The 23,689-nt window shown below is 40.3% G+C and overlaps 1 protein-coding gene and 1 long non-coding RNA gene across 12 annotated transcripts in view; one reads left to right on the forward strand and one right to left on the reverse strand.

Moving 5' to 3' along the window:
- The window catches only part of SNX7 (sorting nexin 7), a 40,104-nt gene extending 25,021 nt beyond the window's left edge, over nt 1–15,083 (reverse strand). For 2 of the 5 annotated variants that reach the window (XM_039378351.1, XM_039378350.1), the window contains exons 1-7: nt 13,903–15,083; nt 13,316–13,862; nt 7,765–7,947; nt 5,795–5,905; nt 5,209–5,373; nt 4,053–4,254; nt 1,988–2,187 (exon numbers count right to left, since the gene is read on the reverse strand). In XM_039378351.1, the coding sequence (XP_039234285.1) occupies nt 1,988–2,187; nt 4,053–4,254; nt 5,209–5,373; nt 5,795–5,905; nt 7,765–7,947; nt 13,316–13,862; nt 13,903–14,390 (1,896 nt within the window). In that variant the 5' untranslated portion in view covers nt 14,391–15,083. The remainder of the gene's footprint in view (nt 1–1,987; nt 2,188–4,052; nt 4,255–5,208; nt 5,374–5,794; nt 5,906–7,764; nt 7,948–13,315; nt 13,863–13,902) is intronic. The other 3 variants (XM_039378347.1, XM_039378348.1, XM_039378346.1) reach the window with 3 other exon arrangements.
- LOC120322606 overlaps nt 13,923–23,689 on the forward strand; it is a 42,017-nt gene continuing 32,250 nt past the window's right edge. For 4 of the 7 annotated variants that reach the window (XR_005562413.1, XR_005562407.1, XR_005562412.1 and 1 more), the window contains exons 1-2: nt 13,923–15,218; nt 19,283–19,560. This is a non-coding gene — a long non-coding RNA (uncharacterized LOC120322606). The remainder of the gene's footprint in view (nt 15,219–19,282; nt 19,561–23,689) is intronic. The other 3 variants (XR_005562408.1, XR_005562410.1, XR_005562411.1) reach the window with 2 other exon arrangements.

Genomic DNA, 23,689 nt, shown 5'->3' on the forward strand with positions numbered 1-23,689 from the left:
TTTTTACTATTTATTTTGCCTCTTTTAAAACTGTTTTAATGGCTGCTATCACAAATTATAAAACAAAACTGACTATTTTAATATTAAGGTGCTACAACTACAGACAAGTGCTGACTTCTAATGACAAACATAGGGACTATATTTTTAAAACATATTATTACACTTTTACAGCTTTTTGGTGTAATATTTAATGGTACCCTGCCACAAAACCCTCAAATTCTTTATGCGAATTCATAAACAATTAATGCTGTAATTTGTACCCTGAGGGACAGCAGTTTTATTCTGTGGGTCAGTTAGGAAGGAGCCGGTCCAGATGTAAATATTTTAGCTGTGAATTCATTTCATTCCCCAGTTAAAGGCTGAACTCACAACACTGGAAAATACAAGGACTGTATTGTATTGATCACACCTTGTTTTGCACATTTGCATGTGATCTTGGCAGCACTGCACATGAGGGGTTAAACACACCTCTGAAAGCAGGTTTATTACTGTGTGACTTCCCATGGTATTTTTAGTGTGATTAGTTTTACCCTCTCCAAACTCCAAGAGGGAAGTAAGCCATAACAAAAATAAAAATCCAGAGTGAATGAAGGGAAAGGGACAATTGTAGAACAGCAGTGAGCTACTGAAGGAAGGTTTTTCCTCTGGACAGGACCTCATGGCAGACTAATGCTGTGTTGCAAGTGCTGCATCAAGAAAACTACAAGCAGAAAAAATGCAGTGGGGAACAGCAACTTGTAAAGTGTGCATGAAGAGCCAGGTAGTCACCCTGGGGCTTGTCCACAGAAACCTCTTTGTGCTCTGGACAGAACGCCTGAGAAAGGGTGAGGGTGAGCCAGGCTGCAAAACAGAAGGTCATGGGCAGGCAGAATCTCTTCAGTAGCACGAAGGCTAGGATCACTCATGGGTAACAGACTTAGAAATGCTGAAAAATTACTTCTGGAAGTGGGGGAGACGAAGAAGAGCTGCAATTGCTAGGATGGTAATCTCTTTAAACCTTTAAGCAAAGCAGTACCTCCACCTACCAGCATGGCCCCTCTTTCAGTGCAGCTTGTTTTAAATACAGCAGTCATTGCAGCAGTAATTCCTAACCTCTCAGTAGCTGAGCCTTACTGAGAAACTGGCAATGCTCTGCACAGTGCCAGCAAAGGCTCAGTTAACTGGGGTCTTGCTCTACCCATGGCCTGCAACACACTGTCAGCCCCTACTCAGAAGGCACTGCAGTAGGAGCTGGACTCCCAGCAGTAACAGAAGAACAGATACTGCAGATGGCATTGCTCAAAACCTAGACAAAGAGGGGTTTGTACACATGTTCTGCTTTCTGGAGGCAGCAAAGTGGGAATTATGACATGCTGAATTCAGTTACTTAATTATGTTGATTATCCACCAACACTGAGTATATCAACTCTGGAGTCTGATTTTTTACATTCTCTCCAAGTGTAAGAAAAATATATACATAAAGGGAACTGAGAGCAGTAGCTTATGGCAAAACATGCTTATATAATGGCGCAGGGACTGGAAGTTCCCTGCTGTTCTGGAAAAAGAAAACATAGTTTAGGAACAGCTCCTAGAAAGGGAAAAACCTCTCCACTCCTTTTCCCACACAAAATCTGTTACTCAATGAGTTCCTATTCTATCCGTGTCAGAGAAGGTCTTTCTCAGCTGCTGTTCCCAAACCCTTTCGGCTACAATGCAGAGCTCACTGAAGATGGCAAAACCAGACACCCTAGCACAGCTACCAAGGGCTGCCTGCCAAGCAGAACTGTCAAGCTCTTCTTATTTGGAAGGGGCATCTCTGGCTGGATTAGCAAGGGAAACAGAACCAACCAGATTCCCTGCTAACGGACAGTTATCCTATGCTGCACATGTTTTGTAATGAGTAAATACAGGGACTGTAAAATCATTTTCATCATTCTCTCCTAGACTTTGTCACTGGACTAAGCCAGATTTTATTTACAGCCACAAACAATCCTTAAAGAAACCTTACCATCAGAATTTCACTGTAGAGAACATATTCATGTAAAATTGGCAGCAGGTTTTCTGAGAGCCCTGCCATTCTCTTCTCCGTAGCCTTGCAACACCTGTCGATGCAGCTGGCAATGCCCTTCAGGGAGTCTGCTAAATCTTCTTCGGATGCTGACCAGAGGGTGTGGATGGGGCCGTATTCCTTCATTTCATTAAAATAGTCTTAACAGGAACATATACACATATTACTCTTTGTTCTTTAATAGATATCTAAGCGATGCTAATTACAACCTCGTATTTACTGTGAACAAACCAAGAGGCTGAGGCTAGTGTTTAAATTTGCTCAAATGACCAAGGTAAGTAAACTCTGGTTCATTGTTTATGAATAAACTAATCAATTAACGTATTGTAATTAAGTAGTTTCAAGAAATCTATCAGCAAAAATGCCCCAGTCGTTTCAAAAGGACACACGTACTCAGGCAGACCTGAAGAGTTGTACTCAGACACCCTGCATTAATGACCTGCATTGCTTCACATTATCTTCATATAGAGCGACAGGAGCCATGAGCAGCCGTGGGCAGCAGTTGGTCTGATTTGGGTCTACTATCCTGAATTCCTCTGCTGCTTGAAACAGTAATGTTCCAAATCCTGTCTCGGTTATTAAAACTAGAAGCTTTGTTATGTCCCAAAAGCTTCAAAAGAAACACTAAAGTTCCCACCAGTTCTCCAGGTGTTATGTCCTTCAGTAGTTTTTAATAATTTAAATACAGGGATATCCAACAAATTACTTCTCTTATGTCTCTAGACCAAGTGATAATCTGTAAGCAGAGAGAGAGGGCCCAGAATTCACTGTGCCACTTGGTAGGGCTAAACGTGGGCAAGGCTCCATATGACCAGGAAGCTGCATGTTCACAGGAGGAACGCACTGGTCATGTATCAAAAAAAGAAATGTCCTAGAAAAGATGAAAGCAGTTGTGTGGTATGAAGAGTGTAATGTTTACTTTGAGACTAATTGGACAAAAAAACCTCTGTGGAAGATGTAATCAAGAATCCCACATCAAGGTACTGCAAGCAGGAATGTTGTCTGCATTGCAGCTATCAACAGTTCCGATCCACAACAGTGCAGCCCTGCACATAAGTGTTCTGACGTGCTGTTTAGAAAATATGGGAAGAAGATATAACTACAGCATTTGGAAGCATGTCAAAATTATTAAGGTTTTCCAAGAATTTGATACTGATGCCTTGAACCTACAGACCTCAGCTATTTCCATTGAAAGGAACAATATCAAAAGGAACTCTTTTCACCAACATGTATTTTCCTTTTATAAGATCCTTCCAATTCAGTGAGGACATGCTGAGATCTGGTGCTGCACAATAAAGCACGAGGGCTCAGTTATTAAGGAACACAGTGCAGCTTTTCAAATTATATAGACAAGAAAATACCTCAAGTGCTGCCCAGTGGAAATTCTACTGAACAGGCATAGTCTGAGATCAGAGTAATTTCAGAATCTCAGAAAAGTCAATCACTTAGCATTCCACGTAGGTGTGCAAACTGCTGTTACTTAAGGAAAAAAATAAGGTCAAGTCATTCTTCTTAAGAAAACTCTTAATAGACACAGCTTACCATGACAGAAATTGTGCCCAACAGTAAAGCTATTAAAAAAAAAAATCTACTTAGTCAAAAGAGAAAAAAGGTGAAGAATGAAACCAAAAAAAGAGATGTTTAAAGATCTGGAATCTAGATAGCATTATGTCAGCATGAGATTGCCCTGAAAGTAAAAAACAAAAGGTCATTCAGTTTTCCAAAAAGCACAGGTAAAAAGACAGCCACACTTACTACATTGTCTTCAAAGTTCCTCATAAGCAGCTGAATGACATGTTAAAACTATTCCTATTAAGAACTTATGAAAACTAACTGGAAGATCTGTCAAAACTATAACCATTAAGAAAACCACAGTATAAACATAAATCTCCCTTTTTCCTTCCTTGCTGGAAAGAGCATTTTGCCTGGCAGGATAAAAACTAATTTACTTTTCCAATATATTAATTTCTTAAATCAATAAAAATGATACTTGTTTTCTACTTACCCCTTTCTTCCTTGTAAATCCTATGAGCTATTTTATCTAGTAAGTTTATTTTCTGACTAAATGTTCCCATGTAATTGTTGATTTCTGTAAACATTCCAGGACGATTTTTAACTGCTCCTCTTACTGAGGATGCTACAGCTCTGACGGTTTGTCCCATCCTGCTCAGCAAACCGGGACCCTGCTTCTTGTGTGATGAGAGTTCCTAAAGACAGAATAAGCTCTGTTTACTTTCAAGTACTTTTTTTAATTCTCTGAAAATAATTCATAAAGCTTTTTTCTTTTTTTTTAATAAAACTACGTACATAAGCCTCTCTGTGTCTTTTTAGTGTACAAATCTTATGTTATAATTATTAGACAAGTGTCAGAGTTGTACCTGTCATGTGCATTTATGAGCCAAGCCTTTCTGAGCAAACACAAGCATGCCATGTATCACACTCCACAAGAACAGTTAAAGATGGCAGAGAACCTTTATCCCTTCATTCCTCAGGGTGAGTTAACTAGTTTCCAGTTTAGCTTTTTGAACAGGAAAGCAGAGGTAATGATTGCAGAAATAAGTAATTGAGAAAAGCAGACAATGTTCCCACTGGAGGAAGTAATCCACCTATTTTTTTTTTTTCTCTCTTTTTAAATGTTGCTAGAATAACCTTTGCTGAAGTTCAGAGGCAGGCTTTGCTGAGTACAAAACTCCAGTTTGCAACTGGTGACATCTTGCAACAATGCAACAGGAAATTCTTTTATGAGACCAGTATAACTTTAAAAAAAAAACAACAAAGAGATGAAAAAGACAGTGCCATGCCAAACCAATAATTAATTAAAAACACTATTTTCCTCATAATCTTGGAAGCTTATATGTGTACCAAAAAGCATGCAGACTTGACATACTGTGAAATTGCCACAAAAAAATCCAGAATGCAGTAACAAAAACTACTTTGGAAGGTACAGCAATATTTATGATCACATACATGATTACCAAAACCACAGAAGAAAAGGTTATCTTGAGGTATGTATATTCCATAAATCCCTGCCTTCTTCTAACACTTCTGTAACAAGCCATGGAATGACACTATTGAATACTGAGCCAGGGCGACTCTTGATACACTCTACTAACACAAGAGGTGGTTTCACATAACTGTAGATAAAAACAAAGTAATTTTACCCAGGCTTGTGCAGTAAGAAAAATTTTGAAGTCTTCATTAAAAGTTAAAGTTGGATGATCAGCAATACGGTTCAAAAATTTATGTAAAGCTTTTCTTCGAGTCTCAATGAATTCATCACTAAATCGTTCCACCATGCCCTTCATTATGAATTTTTCAGGCAATGGCTAAGGAAAAAAGAAGAATAATATTGTACAATTTGCATAATATTAGGGTTATTACAGTAGTTCTTCTACTTAATAAAAAAATAGGTATACCTTGTAAAATCTATCATGCAAAAACCCAAAAGCTATATAAAGTTATCATATTCAACTAAAGTATAACATGGTTCTTGTAATAATATGGTTCTTGTAACACACAGTGCAGAAGAACACAAATGCAACTAAGAAAGGAGGACATAAATTATTGCAAATGGCACCATGAAAAACCTAATAAATACCTTTATGTGATTTTTAATTATCACATGCATATAAAGCTAATGAAAATAGGTTGGCTTAATGTTTGCGAGACTTCAGAAGTTGCAAAAAGACCTCAAACATCTCTGTATAAAACTGGAGCTATCTTATAAACAAATAAAAACAAACAAACAGGAATAATCAGTGTCGGATGTGCTTCTTCAAGTTTGCTCTTCAACCAAAGGAAATCCTGGTATCGTCTTCGAACTTCATATTCACTGGAGTCAAATTCACCACGGGATGTCTGAAAAACAGGGGCAGAAACAACAGGCTTAGGTTACAATACCAGAAAAAGAAAAGAACAATGCAGGTTTAGATTTTGGAGAAAACTGAGTACTTGAAGGGAATGCAACATGATTCTATTTTGCCCCTGTTATTTGTTTGCTGTTATTTTAAAGTACAATGATCAACTCCTTGAAGAGTTAAAACACATCGTGTTTTAGCAAGAAATCAAAGTTCTACTGGGGAAAAAAGGAAAAAAGCAAGCTTTTAACTGCACTTCATGCAGTGACATAATAATTGTCCTACCAAAATGTTTCCAAAATATTTCAATAATTATTTTAGTGTTGCATTTTCCTTTTAGCAATCCCAGTTATGTTCATTACTTCTAGGGCACTTCTTTTAAAGTGATTAGTAATCTATTAATGAAGAAAGTCCATTTTTTAGCATTCTGAACAAACCCCAAAGACCTGACACACATCCTTGGGACCTGCTGACACTAATCAACAATCCCCATGTTCAAAACATGAAAACTTCAGAATATTACAGCAATAACACTTCTTGCACTGCTTAATGGATTCTGCATCCCATCATCAATTCCAGCTTTGTAGCCCTTTGTTAGAACTTGCCAACAAACCTTTAATGTCTACAAAAAATGCTTATTACAGAGTTACAAAATTGTCAGACCATGAGATTTATTTTATCACTGCTCTGTCTTCTAGAGGCAAGCCACGAAGAGCCCATGTTTTCGTTAATACGTGCTATTTAGCATTCATTGTTGCACAGAGATTTATAATGCGATGCAAGTAAATTCTAAAAACGTCAAAACATGCTTTTGTAATCTAAACATTTTTGTTGAATAAAAATTTTTCAAGGTATGTGGGAGGAATGCTATTACTTTATCATCAACAGCCAGTACTCCAAATTAAATATGATAAGAAAGGACAGAAGAGATAAAAAAAGGCAAAAGCAATCTATCTTATGGCCAATCCATACTTGCCTGAAGAAAAAATGTTCTCTAGTCTACAGAAACATGCATAAAGGGAAAATTATTGCTAGCAACTTAATGAAGATAGCTCTCTTCCTACTCTTTAAATATTTTATGAGGAATTGATATCTCCTCTTATTTAAAGATGAATAATTCCCATTTGAAAATTTGGTTTTAAATGAATCTTTTAAAAAGAACTCAAAGTAAAATAAATTAACAATGCAATTCTCAAAATGCAGCCTGCAGATTATTTGCTGGTAATCTCAGAAGACCTGGCTGGACTCATAAGGCTTATTTCCTGTAAATAACTTGCATTTAGGACAACTAAAAATACACTTCATTGTCTCCCAGCATTACTTTTTCATTAGAGAATTGTGGCAGTTTCCCCAGAAATCACATGCAACTGTAAATGGGAAACAAACAACCATGTGATAATGGATGCAATTAGAAAAGAATGGAATTGAAAGACTGTAGCAGGTAACATTTATGCCAGGCAAAAGACCCATAGGCTGCAAGTGATCCAAAAGTCATAAATACTTGTGCCAATATAGTGTTTTCAAACTGAATCTGTCCTTCTGCTGTTTCATGTTCCTGCTGAAGATCACAACAGAAAATGTTATTCTCACATAGCACTCATTTTGCTATTGAAGGTTTATTAACTATTTTCTCAATATAAATAATGTAAGCACCTCTGCAGGTAAGCACCTATGCAGACTTACACTGATTTTTTTTCCAGAATCTACCACAGTTTCATACAGTTTTAGTTGTCTGTAACTCATGGTAAAATCAGAGTACAATTTAAATTTAGTAATATCACAGAGAATGGTATGCAAGAAGAGTAAAAATGCTACTGGTGTTATCAAAGTAAGCCATTACAGCCATGAATAGATGCTTACCTTTGTGACTACTCTGTATGTAATAAATGTTTCAATGGCTGTAATGTGGCTTTCAGGATCATCGACTGTAATGAAGAGATCTCTTAATTCTGGTCCATCTTCAAATTTATATTGGTTTATCATTGATGAGGGGGATATTGGCATTGAAGGACTGAATGAGTTTACCTCAGCCAGAGATGTATCCTACAGATAAGACATGAGAATATTCATATCAATACATCTTTGTATACAAACACATATGTCTCAGATGCTAAAATGGCAAGCTTTTAAATAATCTGATAGAACAGATATAATATAGAGCAGATGAAAGAATTATATAGTACCTAGAAAATCTATTATCCTTTTCAGTATGTACTTCAGTGAGGATGTAAGAAATGAGATTTATTCTAAAACTGTTGAAAGAGCAAAATACTACCATTTGAGAAGAATGTTATGCAAAGAAAACTTGCCTATGAATGATAAAATTAGTTATGAATCCAAGCACCCATTGTGTAGAATACTTACCAGCTTTATTAAAATGTTAAAAGCCAGTTGCTGAGGACTTATGATGTTTGAATTATCTCTAATAACCTGAACAGGGTAGATAAAAACCCAATGATTTAAAAGAAAACAAGACAAAATCAGAATCAGAATTTTTATTGTAATTGGATATTTCAGTTTGCATGTATTTTAAAATAAAATTTGAAATGGAAAACAATTACAGATACATAAATGAATCTTTTTCTTTTTTCTAAAGGAAAACAGTAAGTAAGGATGAAGTAAAAATTTGCTGCTTAATTTCTAAAAAAAAAAAAAAAAGTCAAACCACTATTTTGCTGAAGAGGAAATCCACTTTTTAATAGCATCAACCACTTCCACACAGCTCTCTAAGAATATGACCCCATAGCAGCTGCTTCTGCTCAGTGCATTCAATGGTGACCACTCAAGTGATGAGAAATGGAGTGTAAATTGGAAACAAGCAAGAAATCTCATTTGCTTCCTTAGATGCAAGTCTGGATGAGATCTAGTAATCTAAAATCTTGAAAGGTACAGTTACTAGGAAAATAAATTGAAATCACTAACTCCATGAAAGAGCATAACAAATTATTAAACCATTGGAAATAATAAATTAGAGCAATTGAAAGAAATCACTATATTTTAAATAGCAAATACTGTATACTTTTTTGTAATATATGCAATGCAATGAAGTATTTTCATAACAAACTTGAAAATTAATCTACTTTCTAGAAGTTTTCTAAAAGCATAGTTAGACTACACTAAGAAAGAGTTGCCCTTTCCAGTGCCTTGTTAACTATGGAGGAAGGAGGAAAGGGATGTAGTTAAAGAGAAAACTGCTTGAATGCCAGGTTTGAAATGTGTGAGTCCACACAAACTGGAGTCACGGCATCATCCCAAGGCTGCTCTCATGGGAGTGAAGAGCACACCACCATAGTGCTGCTGAGCTGGGGAGAGTTCCTTTTTCCCTTTGAATTCAACTAGATCAAAACTTTCTCTGGAACATGGTATCTTGCTCTTTTCCTGCCTTAAGCTCATTGCCTACTGCCATCCCTCTTCTTTGGATTTATCAATGTACTCCCACAAATATGGAGGAGAAATTTATACTGGGAATTATGCCCAGAAAGCACTTATGTACCAGTTCTTTGAACAGGGAGACAAAAGCAACACGGAAGACTAAAGACAAGACTTTAAATATTATATAGTGGCTTCCTTGTACACCTGTCAGTCATTTTACTTTTATTCAGTGTGTTTCTACACGTGATTTCTATACTGGTATCCAGTTAGCACTGTCCTGAGTGGTGGAGAATAAACAGAGAAGCTGTTTTCAGAGCCCGCTAGCACTGGCTGGCCACACTCTAGATGAAGAATGAGGACTGCTAGTTCAGAGCAGCCCATGTGATTCAAAGCGCTGAGACAACGGGAAATTTCCAGGGAAAGAAAGATGCATGTGAGCGTGTAAGGGACTTGAATGGCCATATAACTTGAGGACTAATGACTCTGCAAGGCCTAAACTGGATCAAGGTAAATGTGTTTCATATTTTCTCATTTTCCATGGGGCATTAATATCTTAATGTTTCATTCTTTCTTGTAGGTTGCTACTAAAACTTTCTCTATACATGCAGGTTTCTGAAAGTATATTTTTATGTGGAAAGGCTGATGAATATTTGGTTTGTGAAACAAAACATAGGTATAAAAATCCATAGAATAAGCAGGTCTTCAGATTTGTTTAATACAGTCATGTGCACATGAATGAATGCATGTGAGTTTTAAACAAGTTTCATCCTCATGATACTTCAGGTTTACTTACAGTAGTTCTTGAAGTTCATGCAAACTAAGTCTGATGTCATCACAGAAACACAGTTAAAAAAAGATGATAATTTTCTATACAGCTGTAATTTTGTGGTTGGAACTATGTTTTTGTGTGCATACAGATGAGGGCAGAAGGAGTTTTGCGGCACAGGAAAAACACAATTCTTCCAGCTCTTGTGTTGTGAAACCTTTTTCCTCTTCATCCATGCAAAAAGCATCAAGGCCCTGTCCCAGAAAATTATGTCCTTTCCCATGCCTTCCCTAGCCCCACTTACCTGAGTGTCCCTTCTCCTTCCAAGCCCTTTCACTCCTGACAGAGCAGTTGGCAGAGCTGTGTGTGCGAGTCAGGCCTTTTGATTTACTGGCCAAGAGACCAACGAGCTCCTGGCAGTATGAGGGCCTTATTCTGGCTCTCCTTTCTCTAATACTTGCAGTTACCCTATCTCACTCTCACATTTGACTGCAGTTGGTCAGTAAGACTCTAAAATAAATAAGGGAAGGAAAACACTCACACAGCAAGAGTGGCCTCAAAAAAGAGCACACAGCTGAGACTGCAGCTCTTTGTAGAAGACATTAAGCCTGGGGGTTTGCCTAAACACTCTTTCCCAGAGCACAGGCCCTTGACTCAGGTTTGCCTCCATGCCTCATCCATCCATCCCTACCTCCCAGTAAGGATCCAGAGCTTGCAACCATATGAAGCTTTCCCAGTGCTAGGTGTCACTTAACAAGGAAGGCAAAGGATACCTGAATGGGTATTGCAATACACGCAGTACTCCATACTTCCAAACTCATGGAAGAAAGCAGGTTGAAACATTGTACCTGTGTGACTCATAACTCAACTCCTAGAATTTGTCTCTGCTGAAAAGAAGTCAGAACTTTTTCAATGGTAGTGAAAACTAGGATAAAGTGAAATGCACACCACATCATGAAATGGTTTATCAGAGCTGCCGAAGAAGATACTGGTCTGTAGTATTTGAGATATGTCACAGGATACCAGGCCAATGGCTTATGACACTATCAGGTTAAATGTCTATGGATTTTCATAGATTAAAAAGCCCAGTATTTACATTTTGAGTAATAACTTAGGGTATTGAGGTTGACAATTTTTAAGAATCTCATTTTTCACCATTTTGGTAGATGGCACACTGCACGGACTAAACTGACAAAGATGAAGTCGATGGCAGTGGCAGGTACCGAGCTCTGCACTGCCATTGCCATCCCGCTTGGCCTGCAAATGCTAAACCACTACCTTACAGACACTGGCATAAGGAACCCCATTAAGGTACAATTTAAATCAAAGTAGTCTTGGAACAGTATGTTACAGAAAAATTGGTTTTACAACACTTAATTGGAAGCTACATTTAGCCTGTCAGTTTCCCTTGAATATATGGAACATGAACAAATAGGATGTAAAGCCTAAACAACCTCACAGATTTTCATAAGCTCAGAAGATCAGCCCTCAAATTACACCTGAAAACAAACCAGGGATTTCTGGTCTATATATACACTACAGGCAGGTGTCGAAGCTTTGGAAAGAAGGCCATATTTTAACATAATATGACATTTTTTCTTGTTTGTGGGGAATAACTTATCATGTAGCATGCATTAATAGCACTAAAGATTTCATATAAGTAAGAAATATTTGTCATGAAGCCAAGTAGAAATTTAAAGATATAGGTATTTGCCAATAGCAGCAGTAACTTTTATCAACTCCACTTTTTATTTTTTATTCCCAAGGGGAACAGCTCTTGACAAGCAAGCAGCATAACTGTTGATACACTGTGTTAGTAGGCAGATACCTTCATGCAGAACTGCCTGACCTTACCTCATAAAAGCAAAAGGATTCAAAGTGAGCACAAACAACTAAAATTATATTTTAGCACTGCTTTTGCATGCAAGTTCAGTGAATCATTCATTGCTTTATGTCAAGCCAGGGCCGGTGCTTTCCTAGAAGAACATATTTCAGCTAGACCCTAGTTATGCTTCAGAAAAACACAGATAACTTGTTGAAATTTAGCCTGATGTCTTTCATGTTACAAACTATTAAATGACCTAATAGTTCCTTCTGGCCTTAAAAGCCATGAGTTTCAAGAATTCTACTAGAGTCAAAGTTTAAATACATAGCTTCTAAGAAGGAAGTCCTTATTCCAATGGTTTCATTCATGCATACCACAACAATGTATCTTGCCTACAGAAATATAAAAAACCACACATTTAATCCATATGACAACCAGTCCTACTGAATATATGTATGTTCTTGCTTTTTCAAATCAGAAATGTATTTGCTGTTTCTCTCCCATGGCACACATCCTGTCACACAGCAGTTCACAAGCCTCAGAGGGTGAACAGCACCTTAGCCTCTGTATATATTTTTTCCACCATAGCTCTCTGTATGTCTTTATATTTTAGATGCTGCCTTGATAAGGCAAATAGATCCATGAGATGTTGTCTTCTTTAACTGCCGAGAAGGCAAGAGGTAAGTCTAATCTTAACCAAATCAGTACAAAATGAAAAATAATATACATAGTAGCCATACCACACTTCATTTATTTAATTAAAATCGGCAATATTGGCAAGACTGGCACCCATGTACCTAGCTAACTGTGTGGTTTCTGAACATGGACCCTAATACATTTCAGTTACATTTATTTTATTCCCTTCATCAAAATACAGATGTTAACTTCTCAAGCCTCCTATGTAAAGGTGGGAGACTTCATCTTTCAAAAGAAAACTCAAACTGAAACTTGCAAACATTTATTTAAACACTACTGCAATTACTAAACACGAGTGTTTATTTAATTTACAGATACATATATGGTACATAACGAACGTAAGTGATGATAAGGTTACAGCGAGTCCAGATTACACGACACATTTAAGGTAAGGGCAGTCATGACTTCGCTGCTGGTCCGAAGCAGCGAACCTGCCTTTCGTGCCGGGGAACTCGCCCGGGGCTCCTTGGCCGCCGAGCGCTGTCCCCAGGCAGCCCCGCGCCCCGGGCAGCCCAGCCCTCGCAGCGGAGCCCCGGGGGCGGCCGGACCAGCCCTGCCCTGCGCTCCCCGGGCGCGGGGAGCGCGGGCTGCCGGCCGGCCGCGGGGCAGGCGGGCAGAGGCCGCGATCCCGCTCGGGGCGGAGCCGGCCCGGCCCGGCTCGCTCGGTGCCCGCCGGGGCAAAGTGCTGGCCAGCCCGTCCGCCCGGCCGCCCCGGCGCGGCACGGCCCGACCCGCGGAGGGCGCTGCCGTACCTTGCTGAACACCTCCAGGTCGTCCTCCTCATCGTCCAGCGCCAGCACCTCGGCGGCGGCGATCAGCGGCCCCCGGGCCGTGCCGGGGGCACCCGCAGCGGGGCGCGAGTCGGCCCCGGGCCCTTCCCCGCCGGCGAGGAGCGGCGACCCCGGTGCCCGGCCCTCCGCCTCCATCCTGCCCTGCGAGCACGGGCGGCGGCCCCGCCGCAGCCGCTCCCCGCGGGGCCGCAATTGGCCGCCCGCCGCTCCCCCGCCCGCGGCCCGCCCCCGGCCCCGGCCCGCCTGGGGGGCGCGCCCAGTGCGCAGGAGTGGAAGCGGCGGCGGGCGGGCCGCGTTGCCGGCCCGGGCTGGGAGGGAGCGGGGGCTGCGGGTGCCGGGAGTGCCGGTCCGGGCTGGGAGGTGCACTGTCTGCCGGCGGGCCCCGACGGCGGGACTGCGGCTGCGACCTCTGCGGAGGCGGGACGGGGCGGCCCAACACCCACGGGCGTGTTCCTGGAGGCGCGGGGCCCCTGCCCGGGCCGCCCCTGGCGTGGCGGGGACTGGGCGGGCCGGGGCCAGCGGCCTTGGGCGAGCCCCCCGCGGGGCGGTCGTGGGCGAGCCCCCCGCGGGGCGGTCGTGGGCGAGCCCCCCGCGGGGCGGTCGTGGGCGAGCCCCCCGCGGGGCGGTCGTGGGCGAGCCCCCCGCGGGGCGGTCGTGGGGAGCGTGGCCGCTTGCTGGCCGGGGCCGCTGGAACAAGTGTGTGCAGTGCCTCGGGCTGGAGAGCTCCGTGCGGCCGGGCAGCCGCCCGCTCTGTCCTCGGGAGCTCCGGGCGCCCGGCAGGGACGTACCCAGGCTTTTCTGCCTTCTCCAGGCTGGTCTCTCCCTTCCTGGTAGACGCCCAGGGCCCGCCATGGGAGCAGCAGCCCGCGAACGCGCCTTGCCCGTCGCCTCTGTCACGCCTGGGGCAGCCGGTCTGTCGTTGTAGCTGGAGGCTCGCCTGCCCCTTCGCCCTGGGGCCAGGTGTGCTTCCTGGTGCTGGGGCCAGGGACTGCTTTGGCGTCAGGGATGTGCTTGTGAGAACAAGTTGACAACACATTACATCAGAAAAGGAGCGCGAAGAGAGACGCCAAACATTTTAAACCAGTAAAACTGTTCCCTTTTTTTTTCTTAAGTAAAACCATCAGAATTGCGGAATTTCGAAGTATTGAAATGGAAGTAATGGCCGGCGTTACTCCCTGCAGGAGCCAGGGACGAGTAGGGAGGTGGAGTGAGGTGGACGCTGGTCTGACTTGCAGGGGTTTCGGTGCTTCCCTGGGCGACTGGATTCTGCGCTGGACACACGGGAGCTCCGCTGCGGTGTCGGGCACGTCACCCAGGCACACTTGGTTCAGTGTAGAACAAGGCACGTCTTTACAGGCGCCGCCTGAAGTATCTGAAGTCAACTTTGTTGTTAATGTAAGTTTCAGGAATCCTGGGCGGGTGCTGAAGCAGGCAGATACAATATAGTCTTTGTGTATCTTGGTTCCCTTGCTGTCAAATAAGAAAACGCAAACCCCTTCTTCAAACGAAAGTATTTTGAAAAGTATTCGTGAAACACTCCTGGCAGTTGATGAGGAAATTCATTTGATATTTCATGCTCTTCAGTGAAGTCTTGAGACACAACTTGAAATAAAGGGATAAAAAGAAACGCTAAATGTTCACTGAACTGTGCAAAGAGAAAAAGACTATGCCTGCCTAATTAGAGAATGTGTACTAAGACGTTTTAATTCTTGTTTAAAAAATGAAATTCAGAGGGAGCTGGGGGCAGTGTCTCGCTACACCTTTTGGCTGACAGAAGCCTTTGCTGCAGTAGGTCGCTCTCGCGGGGAGCAGCCGGCAGAGGGAGATGGGACGCACCTATCCTGGAGACTCCACTGATGTTTCAGTAAGTTAAAACAGACGGTTTCTGTAGTTTTAAAATAACAACTGCCTCTGGTACGAGATTCTCAGTCTTCTTTACGACCCTATGTAGACTGTCCCTGCCCTGCTGCTCTTTGCTGTGCCCCAGCTCTGTGCCTCTGAGGAACCTGGGGTTTCTTTGGTGGGCTGCCTTCCTCATAGACTGTCAGGGGCCCTTGGCTGAGTGCTACTCACTTCCAGGTGCTGCATGGTGCAGGCTGGGGTTCCTTGTGGTGCAGGTGCTTCTCATCTGGCTTCAAATCTACAGGTCTTCCCACCTATGTCTTTTACAGTTCCTTTCCAGTGTCCTTGCTGTTCTTGTATCCTCTGATTACCTTCAGGTACCAGAAACTGATGAAGAGTGAATATCACAGTATAAATTTTCTATGCTTTCTACTCCGTCCTTTGTACATCAGTGATGCGTGTAGCTAGTTTGTTTTCTGACTTTGTATAGGTGACGGGTGAGTTTTGTTTCCAGGGGGTTTACCTTTATTTCACTGTTTCCAAGTACCACACATTGTGCCAGAGGCCTGCAAGTTTTCTGAATAGAATAAGTATCTTCAACCCATATAATGCCTGAGTTTTTAATATGTTTGTATTTAAATTCAGATGTTATACTTGTGAGGCAATAACAAGATTAAAAAAAAACTCATCAAGGATCAGAATTCTAGGCAATACACATCAGAGATGATAAATAAAAGACAGCTAGTCAAAGAAAGTATAAAACTGATGTACTGTAGGCTTGAATACTAAGGCTGTCATATGAATCCATACTAATTTTTCAAAGTTTTACCATGCTCTTGGGTTGTTTATTTCTGTTTGAGAGAAATATCACAAGATGCTTTAATTGGATTTTTTTCTTATTATAGCTTTTTATTAGCTCATTAATCAAGCTTAAGAAGATGTATTTTTAGTTTCCTTGCTGGCAGTGCTTATCTTTCTGTGCTTTATATTTGAAGTATCAATCTGCAAGGAAAAGGTTTTCATTGTCCTTCACTCTAGGAAAATATGCATTGCATTTAGCAGTTATTTGGAGGTTTAGTCATCACAAAGACACCTGCTAAAACAAAATAGGAGACCGTTCTGTCGTTGCTTTCAGCTGCCCTCCCCACCCTCTACCCCAGTTGTCCCTAATTTCTATGGAAAGGGCCCAGTAAGCAAATGTACCTTCAGGGCACCTTCCCTCCCATGCCAAGTCCCAGGGGATTGCCTGCACCTCTCCACTCCAGTATTTAGCAAAAGGAGCATTTTACAGACTCAGAAATTTGTTGCTCGTTTTCTGCTGTAGGACCAGAGGTGACTTTTAACAGTTGAATAATTGTGCTATTCAGGGATATTGCAGGTAGTGTAAATACAGAGCCCCACTTAGCAAACGGGATTTACAAGTTTCTCTTGTACTATCATTTCAGAAGTGCATTGCTGCATCTTGGTTATTCTTAATTAAATGTGTGTATGTGCACCGGCTCAGTGTTTCCTGAGCACCTGGGATTTACACACTTAGCCACAGATATCCTTCCCTGAACCTGTGGAATGAGATGTTGTCAATAATAAAGAGTCAATATATCAGATGTTGTTATGCCATGAATATTATTGCCCCACTTATTTAAAAAATAGTGATTACACTGAGAAAATACTAACAATATTTTGCTGAATAAATTTTAAATTTTGTAAAATATGGTGTTTTCTAAATACCTATACAGTCTTCATGAAATACATAACCTTTCCAGGCCCTCCTGCTCAGGAACACTGAGTGCAGTATTCTCATATGCCAGGGTTGAGCTGCAGTTGCCTCCAACTTTTATTTATTCACTTAAGCCCAAAAAGCTGTTTCGTATTGCAAAAACGTCAATATTATTCCTACTTGCATTTTATCTTTTTCTTTGGTAAGAGTGTTGATCCCAGCTAGTAATCCCTTCCAGAGTTGCTTTTCCTTGAACAAATTAAATTTACAAACACCGAAGCAGAACCAAGTTATTCCTTTGCTCTCATGTGCAGGCTGCATGCGATCCCTTTAGACCACAATACCACTTTGAATACTTAATGTTGCTTTGTCAAGTTTCACCAACTGCACAGTGATATGGACAGGATTAAATCTTATTTTATTTCACCAGCTCCCTAGCCAGGCAGCGGCAGGGTATGGAGGCTCATGGTGTTTTCCTCTGTTCCACCACTGCAGTGCAAATAAGCGTATTAGTGAATCTGCTGACATTCGGCACCTTGACGCAAATGAGAACGTTTTTCTAGATCTGAAATGGATTGTCAAGTAGCATTCTTGTCAGGGTTGTGTAGTGCATAAGCAGAAGTCATTATGTTTACATCTAGAAGATATTTTGATGGTAAATTAAGGGCTGACCTTCATATCATACCATTTATTAGAGCAAGCTTTCTAGTAAGCTCCATCTAATGGCTCAAAATAAGGTTAACTATCTATGTTCCATGCCTGAACTCACAAGGAATTTGGAACATTAAAACTCTCAGATACATTGCGAGCTGCTTAGCTTTGCAGCTGCCTGTTGTGTTTTGGTTGAAAGGTAATTGTTAAGCTCTAGTGTTATTTTTGTTGTTGTTGTTATTTAAGTTGGGAAGGTGCTTTAGTTGGAATATTGTAAAATGATTTTTCTGTCAGACAGTGGATATCCTCCAAGCTTATTTTTCTCAGAGACTATCAGACTGTCTTTCCTTTCTGACTACCCAAAGGAAATTACAATGTAGTGTACTCATAATCATGTTATCTCTTTTATAGCTGCAGATCATTTTTATGGCATTGTAGCTGTACAAAGCCCTGATCGATATCTGGAGATGTGCTATCCTTTAAAGTTATGTGACTCTGCCAAATTTTAGACATGAAAATATTCCAAGTGAAGCACTTTTGGGTTTCATATTTTTTACAATATCTAAAAACAGTTCCCAAGCTTCATTAGTTATGAAAGCATTGATTTTTTTTTTGAGGGGGGGTTAATACTTTGCACTGTTGTCAGATAGAGTCCATCTATTCTAATTTAGCACTGTCTTTTCTACTGAAGGAATGGTTTCGTGTTTCCAAAAATGCTTCTGTTCTTGTTTTTTGATGAATGATATATTTAGCAATCTGTACTTCAGGGCCTGAAATATTAGAGTATCTCCTAGTCCAAAAGTATGCAAAAATATGTTAATATTTAACATATCTATAGAGGCTTATTGAATTAATTTGATATATGAATATGAGTTCTTTCTATTTTTAATTTTCCTGATGCCTAATTTGGAATTCAGCTTTAGATAAAGAGAAACAGATAATACTGGATGTCAAGTTATCCTGTTTATCAATGACCAGGTGTCATTGTCCTGTTTGTTAAATAACTGAAAAGAAATGACAGTGACTTATATGAATGTTATCTCTTTACAGATGTCTCTTTATAAACCAGTTAAATTGAAGAATTCTGTATTTCAGCTGGTGCAGTGTAATGACTCTGTGATCATTGTTTGCCCTTTTAGGAATGGGATCTGCCGTTATTTCAAGGTTTATTCGCCTTTACAGAGTTGCTTTATAAGGATTTAGCAATCTTTCATGTTCACACATGAACACATTAGTGACCCTAAAAGCTTTGTAGTAGGTGAGCCTAAGTAGGTTTATAGTAGATGAGCCTACTTAAACCAATACAGGAGACAAGACACATCGTGACTGAATTAACACTTCATAGTCATTATGTTTTAATAGTTTTGTTTATTTTTTCAGACAGCAACTTCGTGTGCCTCTTGCCGTAGTTTATTACTACCAGAATGACTATTAAGAAAGTTTTCATATAAAAGATTTTTTTTTAGTCCTCAAAGCCACATCTGAACTATTGACATAAAATTTGGATCTACATGAGACCTAATTATTATTTTAATACTAATTGATAGAAAGTGATATGTATATAGTCATTCATAAAACATGGAAAATGTATTCTACAGCTACACTGCCACAGAATCTCTCACTTTTATCTGTGCTCTTCCATAAAACTATAATACTAATTGTAAAGGGCAGTGATTCAAGGTCATTCTTACTAAAAACTTCCACTTTTTGTTCTACAGCGATCAGAAAATGTGAGAAAAATCCCATCATCATAATGCAGAACTAAAAATGTAGTCATGTTTAGTAGATTATGACCCAGAGTTAAGAATGTGAACAGCATTGCTGCAGAGAGGAATTTTAAGTGATGTATGTGAAACTGCCAAAATGAGAATTGCAGCCGAAGGAAGTGAGCCAGCAGTCTAACTACAATCAATATCCAGGTTAAGTAAACAATTACAGTCTGCCAGAGTTGGAAGAAAATCCACGCAGCCTGACAGGGTGCCTGCAGTGTCTTCAGGTATAAATTCTGAATTTACTTCATGGATACCTCTCTTGTCATTTACACAGACTGTAATTGATTTTTTTTTTTTCCCCACAATCCATAAGGCGAAGACTGTTCTCAGGGTATGAAGAGCTGTTGTTAGATCCTTGCAAACAAATGATGCATTTTGACTAATAGTGGAGGTGGTTTTAAAAATCTGAAAACTGGTGAGACTCAAAATTGACCAAAAGAACAATGTATGTTGTCAGACAATTTGATTGGACAGGGAAGCAGACTTATGAATAATTAAAAATTACAAAAGAGTAATATTAAGGTACCTTGTGAGCACTGAACCTGCCTGGCATAGACATCAAGCCTAGAATGAAAACACATGTGTTTACAACATTTTAGGATAGTTTCCTTAGCAGATATTAATATGTGGAAAAGCCTTTGTGTGAAAACTTGGCAGTTGGTCTAAGAAGATTTTTCCTCTCCTTGACTTCTTCTTCTCTCCTAACTTAATTTGTTATAAAGTTGCTAAATAGCTCAAAATAGTTTCAACACCATTAAAAGAGTTTCCAAAACCCCCAAAAGAGCTGAAATAGACTTATGGAAGAATGAATGTTTTTACATTGTGGCCTGATCTCTTACCCCTTACTTAGGCAAAATTTCTTGGGAAACCTCAAAATTTTCCTGATAGCAGACATACGTAGGAAACTGGTAGTGTAGTAGACAATTGTTCTACTTGTATTCCCTAATTTTATATTTAACCCCCCACAAAATATCTTTATGATATAAAAATACCAGTTGCTCCTAGTGGATGAGTATGTGACAGTATTTATTTTCCTGTGCTCAGAACACATGAAAAGCAGCAAGCCAACTACTGTCTGTTCTCTCACTAGTGCATGTTGTGCTTGGGATTAGCTAAGGCATGTGATATATCTGGTGGGAATGCTATATAGTGAATGTGTGAGTGAGGTGCGGCATGAGCACACAGGACAGTAGACTTCATTAATTTAGTAGTGCTGATTTTGGGTGGCGTTTTTTTGTTTTTATTTGGGGTTTTTTTTTTTGTTTGTTTTTTTTAATTTTATTTCCTCTTAGCATGTCTTAGTGTGTTTGCACTGTGTTCAATTTTGGTGACTCTTTTTCTTCAAAACTGAGAAGTATTTATCTCAAAATACAGACAAGAGCCATTGCCAAATTCTAGAAAAGAATAGCAGAAGAAGCATTTAAATTCCAAGACTTTATATCATGATGTAACTTAAGACACAGTGACTTTGGACAGTGTGGTCAGACTGCAGCTCTAGATCAGATAGGAAGGAACTATTCCAGCAGGTGTGATTTACAGTAGCAACACAAGCAGTCACTGCTTCCTGCAGTCTTCTCTTTTGTGAGAATATGGAAAGGACTGGATTGATCTGTGTCTTAGAGGGGAAACAATGGGATTAATTAGGTCCCTATTAAATTTGACTGACTTTTCACTTAGGAATGATGTGATAATGCACTTAAGATGTTGACTCACTGGATTTGCAAGAGAACTTCTGTTTAAAATTAGGTTTGTGGATGGACTGTGGCATTGAAATGCTGTGTTCTGGTGCATTACAGTGAGCTCTGTAGTTAGACATCATTGGCACTTGTTTACCACTGAGAGACAGAGAAAAGCTGTTAGGCAAGATGAAACTGCAGGGAAGAGTAGGTGTATCTCCCAATCTCCTATGAATTAAATCCCTGTCATATTAGATGAAAGCTTAAATACATTAAATTTCTCTTCTTTATTCATCTTTATGGTAAGTAATTGCTAGAAGGATGCTATAGACTTTAAAAAGTGGAAGGAATATGGGAGAACTCAGGAGGTGTGTAGTACAATATTTACACTTAACTTACTCCATACTCTGAAAAAGTTTTGAAATCAGAGAAGTCAGTTCCTTTACACTTTAAGTTTATAACTGTGCTTTCCTTATCTGCAAAGCAAAGCTGCATGCTACTTTTGGCTTTATTGAACTTCTGAAGCCTTAATAGAATAATAGGGTTTTTTCTGTGCCATATCATTTAAGAGAGCAAATGACTAGCTGATAGACTGCATTTTTCAGCCTGTGGCTACATATGCTGTTGTAGTTGAATTGGTATTCTGTAAGAATTCCTCTTTAAACTGACTTAATTATTTATACTATCAAATTGTTCACATTTCTAAACTGTACATGGAACTAGTAAAACTGACTAGAATTTTAAATTTTTCTTGTTCTCATGTGATATACATGAGAAAACCAGCAATGAATAGAACACAACTATTGGAAAGGGTTTTTTTTCCATGTACTGCATCTCTGAGAGCACCTTTGGGTTTGCTTGAGAGGAAACTCCAGTTTAACGATTCTTGCTTCTTTGAGACTGCCTCTTAAATGGGCAAACTCTAATGCCACACTCAATAGCTGAGTGTAGGGGAAAGGATCTTAGTGATAAACTCATCTGGTTTTGAACCAGCTGGGAATTACTTCAGCTCTTTAGCAAGTTGGAATAGTTTAGCAGTGCCTTCACATGAATTTGCATCTCTGTTTCAGAAAGCCATTCAAGCCTTCAGGAGGAATGATATAAGATGTGGGAGACTTTGATTTGGTTCCCACTCTGCCAAAAATCTCGAATACAGTTTCCTATGAGCTGTATGGATTCTGTCTGAAACCTGTGCTGATATTGCAACACACAAGTATTTTGAATATAGTACTGGAGCACAGCAAGGCCATTCTTGCCTTCAGCCATGTCCTCTGCTGATAGAGTCATTGAATAGATTGGAGCAAATCTCCTTTGATATCTGTGTGCCTTTTGAGGGCTTTAGGAGCATTCCCCAAGAAGATGCATGATTCCTATGCTCTAGAAGAACCAATGTAGTTTATTCACAAGACAACAAGTTAGCTGAAGGTTCCCATGAAGATATGCTGCTGGTATGAGGATGCTTTTTTAACTTTATCCTTAATTTTACATACATGCTGGAACACAGAAGCATGCCTGATAGGAGTAAGGAAAGGAGGTGAAAGGAAACAATAAAAACAAACACAGTAGTTATAAACTTAAACCCTGAAGAAAAAAGGTTTCAGTAATCCTCTGGTTATGCAACATATTTAAAAGTATGATCTAGTTAATAAAGCATTTTTTCTCATTACTTTTATAGCACAAAAACCCCAAGTAATGTACAGATCAGTACAGAAGGTGGAGGAATGAGCCTCGAATAAAAGTATGTCCTGAAATGCAAATGGTTTTTAAACAAAATTATGCCTATTTACAAATGAATCAGTCAATTTGTAGGTAACCACAATGCAGAGTGGAATGGACACAGATTATCTCACAGTTGATCAAAATGTACTGCTGCATACTGAGGAAGCTGACAATAAGGAAATAGCTTTGGTAATCTGCCTCTGGGGGCTGAAGTTGGCATAATTGGCAAAATGAGTCCGGAGCTAAGAAAGGGGAGGTAAGATAGAGAGATTTTTGGATGCCCAACCTATCTCTCATTAAGAGAAGAAGTGAATCAAGTGTTTTCCAATGATAATGGAGTTGGCAATGAGCGGAAACACGGGCAAAATAAGAGAAGAATAACGATCTGCATGACAACAGTCAGATCAGTCTGGTCCAGCTTCTGCAACGTGAGGGATGAATTCCTTGCTGGTTCTTGTTCTAGCATCCCTGTGCCAGTGGATGCACCTCCGAGGGAGACATGTTATGCCACCTCTCCAGGGTACCTGCCTCTCCTCTGTGGCTGGGCAGGGTAGTGGCTGGGAGGAACTGGCCAGTGGTTTGATGAGGGAAGTGCTTCTGGCCCAGCTGGAGGGGAAAGCAACAGGCCAGAGCAGCTCCTGAGGTGCCACAGTCAGCAGGAGGATTTTGATAAATCTGGGTAAAAACTGATGGCCTGGAAAGAGAAATTAAAATGTTTTTATGCTGGAGCAGCAAAATGTAGGATGTTGTGAAACAGGATCCCCGGGGAAGTGGTGGATTCACCATCCCTAAAAGTGTTCAAAAAGTGAGTGGATGTGGCACCTTGCAGTATGCTTTAGTGGGCATGGTGGTATTAGGGCAAAGGTTGGACTTGATGATCTTGGAGGTTTTTTCCAACCTTTATGATTCTGTGTTAGAAGGATTACAAGAATGTAGTGGTAAAACAGGTGTGAAATCA

Source organism: Pipra filicauda, unplaced genomic scaffold (assembly GCF_003945595.2).
Source record: "Pipra filicauda isolate LSUMZ 115617 unplaced genomic scaffold, ASM394559v2 scaffold135_size2527700_pilon, whole genome shotgun sequence".
Classification (NCBI taxonomy): domain Eukaryota; kingdom Metazoa; phylum Chordata; class Aves; order Passeriformes; family Pipridae; genus Pipra; species Pipra filicauda.